The 8,962-nt window shown below is 40.2% G+C and overlaps 1 protein-coding gene across 1 annotated transcript; it reads right to left on the bottom strand.

The window, feature by feature from the left end:
- Positions 1-6,169: 6,169 nt before the first annotated feature.
- Positions 6,170-8,863, bottom strand: pomp (proteasome maturation protein). Its single transcript, XM_070928192.1, has 6 exons — positions 8,786-8,863; positions 8,367-8,464; positions 7,687-7,747; positions 6,832-6,933; positions 6,590-6,683; positions 6,170-6,489 (listed from the first exon to the last, which is right to left on the bottom strand). Exons 1-6 carry the CDS (start codon positions 8,861-8,863, stop codon positions 6,422-6,424), a joined length of 501 nt encoding a protein of 166 aa, XP_070784293.1. The 3' UTR covers positions 6,170-6,421.
- Between the last annotated feature and the right edge of the window lie 99 nt (positions 8,864-8,962).

The raw sequence follows: 8,962 nt of genomic DNA, 5'->3' as shown, positions 1-8,962 counted from the left end.
CCACGCTCTGATTGGTTTTATTGGCAGTAGTTCAGTTGTGGAGGATGCCGGTGTGGCTCTTGATGTCGTGCTTGATAAAGATGGATCAGCACATAACATTAGGCAAAGCAGTTCTCTCTTCCATCTCATTAAAAAGACAACATCCAATGAGAAAAGGAACATCCTCCAGTGTCAGAGAGATTCGTGTTGGGTTATTCATCTTCGAACTGTGTTTTATACGAAGGCTTGTAGTCAGGCGACATGCTTTTAAGAAGGGCAGGAGTCACAGCACAACTGCTGCCCCAAATGAATTTCTGTGTATATATTTCATTAAAATCCACGTGTCTCCTTTGTAGTGTTGAGAGAGCCAGCGAGTGCAGCAGAGCAACATCTGTCATGATGAATAAACAAGCCTTTACAGCGCTACTGAAAATGGTTTGCATGCCATGTGACGTGACAGAGAAACCGCCACACTTAAGAAATAGTCCAACGTTATATGAGAAGATGTGAGATGCAGGGCCGCAGTGTGTGAGCCTGGCCTTGGAGGCTCACAAAACATTAGCTATATTTTACATTAAATAAAGAACTTTTTGTATATTCTGAACTAGTAGCCGATCTCTGTTTTTCTTATTCATATTGAAATCAATATAATAAAATAATTTACAATTTAATTCATTAACACATGCCATTTAAAGGTGGCCTAACCTCACCCAATCGCATGAATTCAACTAGAGTCAAAAGCTGAGATGGCAGTTACTGCTCCTCTGCTAAGTTAGCTAAGCATTTAGTTTTGTGCAATAACTAACTGAATCACCAAGATGTTAGTGAATCAAAAGGATATTTTTTTCTTTACTGATAACAGGGAAAGTTAGCTAACGCTAACTAGTCTGACTCACCGGATGTAGGCTGTTGGGATAAGTCTGCCGTTGGCCGACTATTTCAGTCGGCATTCTCCTCCCCCTCTGCTATCTGCGTGTTACCATTTTTCAAGGGCACCCCTGCTGCATCCTGGGCTTGGTGCCACCCAAGACGGTTGTGATTGGTAAAGAGTGTTTTTCCCCATCGCAGAATGACAATGGGTTGAGCCAGACCTTTGTCCGAAGTGGGGAGATAGGTCCAGCTATGCGAGACTAGACTTGAACTGACATGGATTTGACAAGGTAAAGAAAGAAAGAAAAGATGAGAGGCAAATAGCATGACATTTTCTCCATCTGTAAGATCTGGTCAAAGTGATTTCAGCAGGCAGACGGAAGCAGCGTGGAGGCCAAAGCAAGGAGGCTGCGAGGGTGTCTGGCATTTGATGATAGAGTGGGAGGGGGGCCTGTCCTTTACAAGGTGTGGGATGCAGGTTCAAATTGTGTTTCTGCGCTGCGATTGATGGAGAGACATCCACCACCCACTAAGAGGGAGAGATGAAGACAGAGAAGGAGGGAGAGTTTACCGCCCACAACAAATTGATGTTAGGCTGCGCACCATCAGTCAAAATCCCATGAAAGGAAGACAGGAAGTTGTGTTGATTTTGACTGCAAACATCATACATGCCTTGACACAACATTCTCATTACCAAGCATTTGCACTGTTTCTGCTTATTGACACTTTGATTTAATGGTTTCAAAATAGAAAAAAACTCAAGTAGTTTTATATCAGCAAATTGCCTAAAGAAGAAGGAAAAAAGCTTCCAGTTTTCCTGTCAGTGGGTGCTGCTGAGGCGCCGACCGTCAATAAAGAGGCTGACAGAGCCAGCGTGGAGAATAGCATCTACCACCCACTGAGGCTCCGCAGGAACGCAGCTATTTGAGTGCAACAGCTCCAATCAACAGCTATTTAAAGTCCGTAGTGCACAGTGTGGGTTCAAGTCCATGGGAACTTGTGAAACTAGACAGTTAAAAAAAACATTTGATTGATTGCTGTTTGCTACACGGGACAGGCATGTCGTGGTAAATCAAAAGGAGGGTAACGTGTGATTATTAGCCACAGATATAAATGAAGATCCTTGTTTTTCTGCCTTAAAATTATGTTTTCTCATAATTGTACGGGGGGGGGGGGTTGATATACTGTTAAGGTGCAAAAAGTATGTGTGCATTCATGTGAAATGCGGGCGTGTAGGCTGATCATTAGCATTAATTAAGACTAATCTCGTTCTCAGCAAGTACAAGTGCATCTGTGGCCATGACAACCCACTCCCAAAGGATGAGCAGTGGTGAGGCCTGCTGTCTCTTCACTTCCTCCGGCAGTCATTGTGATTTGTGGAGCAATTACCACACAGCTAGAGGAGAAGGAGCACTTCAGCCAGACAAGCCGGTGTCCTGCCTAATGCGTGACATCCTCACGGTGTCTGCTAGCATACGCACTCACTCGTGATGGCAAGGACCTGAGTCTAGAGAGGAAATGAAACCACATGTTATGTGTCGGTTGAAGCTGGGAAGAGGCGGATGAGTTAACTTTGGGTTAGATGATATTGTTTCATGAGTGCCGTGAAAAAGAAGAACACCAAAGCTGAGGCATGAAATGAAAGTCAAGCTGAGAGAGTGTGTTGGTTTAATAACTGGGATTTAAAAATAGCACTGTAGCTCAGTGAACAGTGCCCTGGAACAATAGCTAAATCAGAGTGGCAGTGTGTGGGAAATCTCTCAACAAAAGACAGCCTCCTAACAACAAGGTTTATTTTTGCCCTCGGAACAAACTCAGTTTGAATCAAAACCACTCCCCAACATTTATCTCCCTAACATCATCATAACTACGTTTTAGTTGCCCTTTTATATTTTCATGGCCTATCACAGTATCAGAGTTGTGTGATGGGATGAGGTGGATTAGATATTTGGTCAAAGCATTGGACAAATTAAAATTTTGAGCTGATGAGGGCACTAGGTGAAACGTTAAGGGATCACCAAAGTTATTACAGTTCATCCTGAGGGGGACATAAAAGTGTGTAGAACATTTTATGACATTTCACTAAAAAACTAAAATGTCAACCCTAAGTCTTCAGGATCATCTAAAGTTTTAAGGATTCGTACTATGCGGACACTGAATGTCCGGACCAAATTCCATGGCAACCCAACCAACAGCTGCTGAGATATTTCAGCCTGGTCCAATATGGTCATCCCTCGAGCCATGCAGCTAGGGTGGCTAAAAAGCCCCTCAGAGTTGCAGCAACTACAGTGCAACATCTTATACTTAGAGATAAACACATATAGTCTGAGCCACCAAAAAAGTTTTGTGCCAAGCTCAGTTTGAATGTGTAACAATGGCAAAGAATCATGTTCGATAATTACAGGATCTCTCTGGCACACTCCAAATCCTGGATAACAAAGTGACTACACTAGTACACTAGAGTACACTACAAGGGTACTTTTAACTCCACAAGCTCTGAACTATTTCTAATTTACTCAGTAGAAGTCTATAAACTGTATTCATTAACATACAGCGCTGACAGTTTGTAAAACATCCTAGTGTTAGTGACTTCACAGCTTCGGGACTTCAATTTTTGAATGTTATGTTGTATATTTTTCCTTCCGTATATACGCCGCTGGACCAATGCACTGTTTTAACTCTTTTACTTTCAGGCATTGCATTACATTCGCGTGTATGATCTGGATTTGCTACTGCTTTGTTACTGGACATGCGGATGCAAAGTGATCTAGTGTGTTACAGTATGTATCATGACTACCAGCTGCCTTGAGCTGACCCACAGGGAGTCGAAGACAGCATCATGAGCCTTTAACAGCCTCGGGCTAAGCTGCTTTCCAGCCATGTATGAAAAGTGACATCAGCTGAATCTCCTTAGGCATGAGGTCAAAATGTCTATAGTGGAGCCTTTACCAACACAGTACCAGTTTAACTAGTGTGCTGGATCAGAAACTGGGTTAGAAATGAACTAGAGACCAATGTGAGCAACTTAGTGTAGATTAATACTGCCATCTTGTGGTTGTAGAGTGGATGTGAATAATGCTGGCAAGACAGCAACTTACACAAATACATCACAATCATTTTAACTTTATTCCCTTTATGAATTCGAGGCAAGTCATGGACTGCAGCTAAACTGTATTTGTTCTCTGTTATTTTATTATATTTAAAATTTTCTCTTCATTTTGTTTTTAAATGCTGTTTGATTGCATTTCTTTACCTCATATTAGGCACTCTGAGTTGCCTCTGTGTTTGAAATGTAATATACAAATGCCATTTCTTTGCAGTAGGCAAATCACATCGATCCCTGTTGCAGCAGTAAGACATTATCAAGATTTGCGGGGTTGCCAGATTTATTAAATGAAAACTAACTAGACATAATTAACTTGTGAGGAAGAAAAGCTTCAACATCAGTTCTAGTGATATTTTGTGAGAATTGTTGTAAATGAATGAACAATTAATCAATATGATTTTGTTTTAAATTAATAATTTTCCTTCACTGCTTATGACATTTTCATATTATGTCTGATGAAGAACCCCTTTCACATTGTCAAACCTAAATAATTCACCAATAACTTTGTCCTTTAGCGTTGTATAGTTATTGTTTTGTTTATTTATCACGGCAGCACATGTTTCTTATATATATTCATATCAAATAGCATATTTGAATCGGGGAAAGCAAGTTCCGGTTTCTAGTTCCCTTACGCATGCGTAATGTAAGTGTCCACTACTTTGTGGCGTATTGAATAAAACTTGCAGACGTCCAGCCTACTGGACAAAGCCACTATCAACTTACTGTCGTTGTGATTAGCCTGCTACATTTGCGTCAGTGTAAGATCTTTGTGGCCTGTGTGGAGACGGACTGATGTCTCGACGGTTAAATCATCTTTGACATCCACAGTCAGCCATGCTAGCGTCAGAGTTGCTTTTTTTTTTATCGCCAAGCAGAGCCTGGACATCGTGTTTTCTGTATTACGACCATAGTTTAGACTACAGTGTAGTCGCTCAAACTTGCTGTTAATGAGTGGATAGGCTTTGTTTAAACTTAACTCCTCCCAACATACTCCCAGCATGCTCTGCGGCCCAGGATATGTTCTAAATTTGACAAATTCAGGCTTATAAACAGCAACATATATGTTGTGTTTCCACGAATATTATTTTAGGATGTTTAAAATATCTATATTCGTTAGTGGACAGTCATGCGTATTGGTGTAACACCCTGTCTTAGACATAGTTATCAAAGCAGTACTATAAATACACGACAATGCCTTTAACTTACTCGGTTGGTCCGATGGCGGTGAGATTTCAATTGATTGCTACAGTGAGTTACAGAACCTCTACGTTTCTTCTCTCCCCTCCCTCACCGCCGGCCTTGACTAGCCTTTTCTTCTTTAATCCATGATAGCTTTATTACCTTAATACCATTACATTATTGACACACCATGTAGCGTTATCGCCAATTGTCTATCGTCAAGATATGGAAATATTCTTTGTATTCGCTTCATATATGCTCGTTTGACAGTTTTAACAAATTATAACGTCAATATTGTTTTATATGGCTATATAAGGGTGTTATAAAACTCAATCACCTCTGGGTTTTACTCAAACTTGATCAACAGTCAAATGCCCGTCAAAGTTGATTAATTTATACTGAAAATGGCCAATATTGGCAATACCTCTGTGAATTTTGGGAGTTCTGAAAGTCTCAACAGTAAAATACAGTGAAAACAAACGATGTAAAAAAAACAATAGTGAATGTTCAGATGAAAAATACGCACGTACATGTCTCCTTTTCATAGAAATCATCAAGTGAAACTTGCAATCCGTGTTTTGAATGGAGGTTTTGTTTGTTTTTAAATGGGTCTTGTCAAAATGATGCACGTGGAGAGATAACAATCATGGAATCCTTCAGACTCCTCCTTCCTACTCTGGAATGGGAGCACCGGTACTGTACAATTTCCCCCCAGGGATCAATAAAGTATTTCTGATTCTGATTCTGATTCTGAGACTTCAACTTACATTTCCCAAAACTGAGACCAATAGCTGTTGTATCAAGATGTTACACAACATGTAAACTGATCAAAGACTTCTGCTAAAATGCCACATTATCATTTTATATTATTGTGATAGCCGTTACCTAAAAAAGTGACATATTTACACAGATCACAAAATGTGATAGCTATTCTTGATGACGTTAAACGCTATTTTTGTATCACAAAGCACAAGCCCCAACATCACAATATGAGTTCAAGTACAACAGTTAAAAAAATTGTCAAATGAGCCCACATCATGAGGGAGGTTATGAAGTTTATTAGAAATACCAACCGGATTGGAATCATACAAAAGCAGCAGTGAATGCTTGTCTGAATGACTGTTTAACGCACACCCCCATCAAGCCCCTCTCTTTTCCAAAAGATTACAGAATCTCCAAAACCTGAGTTGGTGATTTTTGCTTTTGAGCCAATAAACAAACGTATGCAGACAAATAATAAACCTAAATCTATGTGTGAAGCGGTGTGTTGTGTGTATCCATCTTCTTTCACAGCAGCCCCAGTTTGTATTCCACCATCATGTGTGGCTCGCCCATCATTTCACTCTGGGTGGGATCTGCAAGGTGACAGGACACAAACACAGTGTGGGGGTTACATTATCATATTCACACAGTTGTGTCGTTGAATGTGGAAAGGTGAAGAGACGAGGTTCTCACCGTTGAGGATGTCCTCGAAGCCGATGGCATCGTCACTGCCTCGCAGTGTATCCAGGGCCAGGTTTGAACTCTGTAAGAACGGCAGGCGCTGGATCTGGAAGGCAGAGGGACAGAAATCAAGAGTGAAGAAGAAGAACGACTTAAAAATGAAGAGTTGACGTTAAAACAACAGAGAGGGCAGAAGAGCAAAAGGAAAAGGGTTTTTAGGGCTGGGGATGTGGATTAGAGAGACGAGTATTTACCTGTCTAGCTGCCCTGTACTCCATCTGCAGTTTGAGTGGAGCATGAAGACCCTGGATGTTTCTGAGTGTGGACAAATTCATCTTGTCCTGGTTCAGCTGGAACTGCACACCAAGAGAAACACTATTAAACTTTCACTTGTTCATTTCACATCGGATTAAAAGAGGGTATGTGGTGGGCCGGGCTACTGATCTGCTTCTGACAAATAAAACAAGGTTATATGTTGCCTCAGTTAGGAGGAAAGATACTTTAAGTCAACATAAATGTACATTGTTAAAAACAAAAAATTTAACATTTTTCTATTCTATTTTCCCTAATATAAGCGCCATTTTTGTGGAAATCAATATGAATATCGAATCCTTACAAATAACCAGTTCACACACACACATTACAATGTTACAAAGACATTTTGACATGTCAGAGTAGAAAAGGCACAGGTGTGATTAATAACATTAATTAATGGCTGCATAATGTATTGACATGACTTGCTGGGAGCCCTCATTAGTGTTAAGAGTTTCACCCGTGCTTTTCCTCAAAATGTCTGCTGTTAAATGGGTCCACAGTGAGCTGTTCTTTAATTGACTCATGTTCACTCACAAATTATTTTCACCAATATGGCTAACATTTGTCTGTAATTAGTTGGTGGCAATATTTAAGGCTCTGCAAACTCTCAGGAGGTAAAGGTGAAAGTCGCTGCTCCCAACAGGTGCATCAAAGCTATCAGGAGAGTCAGGGACATGCCAATCAAGCACAACCGCACACACACAGTCCTGCAGAGAAGTGTAATCTATGTGAATTGTGTGGGAGGTTTAACTTTTGGGTCATTTGTCTTTTTTCTTACAATTCAGACTACTCACATTTTTTTCGGACAGCTCCAGCGAGTGGCTTGGAAGGAGCTCATTCTTTACACTGGTAAAGCTGTGTAGCCAAAGAAGAAATGCAACAAGCAGGTGAAAATCAGTGTCATGTCATTTAGTTTCAAGAGGTGGAACTATTAGAGCAGCCCCTCTTGCCAGAGAAAGCTGTCACACAGAGTACGTCATTGTTTCATTATAAAAATTCAAGCAATTGTAACAATGCGTTCTACACATGTCGCTCTCTTTCATGCAGAGGTCACTCTCCAATTAAATATCTAGCAGGTTATAAAGAACTTAAGTAGCACAACGGTGCAAATGTATGTGTGTGTGTGTGTGTGTGTGTGTGTGTGTGTGTGTGTGTATATATATATATATATATATATAGGCTGACTGATCGGCTCTACAATACACTGGATTACTAGATGTAATGGATAATAAGACAATTTCATACATAATTTAGCAAGCAAATAAACACTGAAATATAAAGTGAAAAGTAAATATTTATAAAGTATGTTTAATCATGTTTTGACAAGTATCCATGTCAATTTAGTGCAAAAAATACAACTAAAAACTACATTTATTAAACCAGTCTTTCTGCACGTGCATGGTAGGAGAAGGTATCAGTTCTACACTCAGCATTAGATTGCATCAGATTCATTTTATTTGTGGCAGTGTCTCACCCGCTACGCAGAGAGTCCTGCACGCCATAAGCTCCCTGTGGACATAAACCTGCCACAGGTACACTGTCTTTCAGCTGAGAGCGGAGTCCTCGAGTATTCTGTTAGACAAAAACATTACACATTCATCGTTAAAAAATGCTAATATTTAGCACACCTCACTTACAAACAACGAAAGCTAAATTCACATAGCCAACCCACTATGAGTAGCAAGTTAGGGAACATCATAGCTAAGCGCTAACTAGCATTAGCCCGAGTGACTAATCAAATTCACAATTGCCGGATTTCACAGGACACAAAGAGAGACGTCAAAGGTGCGAGGAAGTAAAATAAATATTCATATAACTACATAAAATGTCATGTTAATCAATATGGTTCTGATTCGATAAATGATAACATGTAAGTGAAGACTACAACCATACCATTGTGATTCCGTTTCTTCCACTTTCTTTTCGATACTGTTGAATGTCCGGTTGGGTCGCGTTTTCATGACGACACATCCGGTGCAAGCCAGTGATGCGTAGTATTTAGTATAAAAAGGGCGTTGTAAGATATATTCGTGCACTGTATGCGTAGTTTTGGTTTGGTTGTTTTTAATC

Source organism: Enoplosus armatus, chromosome 21 (genome assembly GCF_043641665.1).
Source record: "Enoplosus armatus isolate fEnoArm2 chromosome 21, fEnoArm2.hap1, whole genome shotgun sequence".
In the NCBI taxonomy this organism is placed as follows: Eukaryota; Metazoa; Chordata; class Actinopteri; order Centrarchiformes; family Enoplosidae; genus Enoplosus; species Enoplosus armatus.
This window is presented reverse-complemented; position numbering and strand designations above follow the sequence as displayed.

Excerpts from the sequence above, each read along its gene's own strand:
- pomp (XM_070928192.1), bottom strand. The coding sequence starts at position 8,863 with ATGTGTCGTCATGAAAACGCGACCCAACCGGACATTCAACAGTATCGA. Across the intron at positions 7,748-8,366 it reads CAGGACTCTCTGCGTAGCGG|CTTTACCAGTGTAAAGAATG; the intron begins GTGAGACACTGC and ends TTGGCTACACAG. Across the intron at positions 6,490-6,589 it reads CTTCGAGGACATCCTCAACG|ATCCCACCCAGAGTGAAATG; the intron begins GTGAGAACCTCG and ends GTCACCTTGCAG.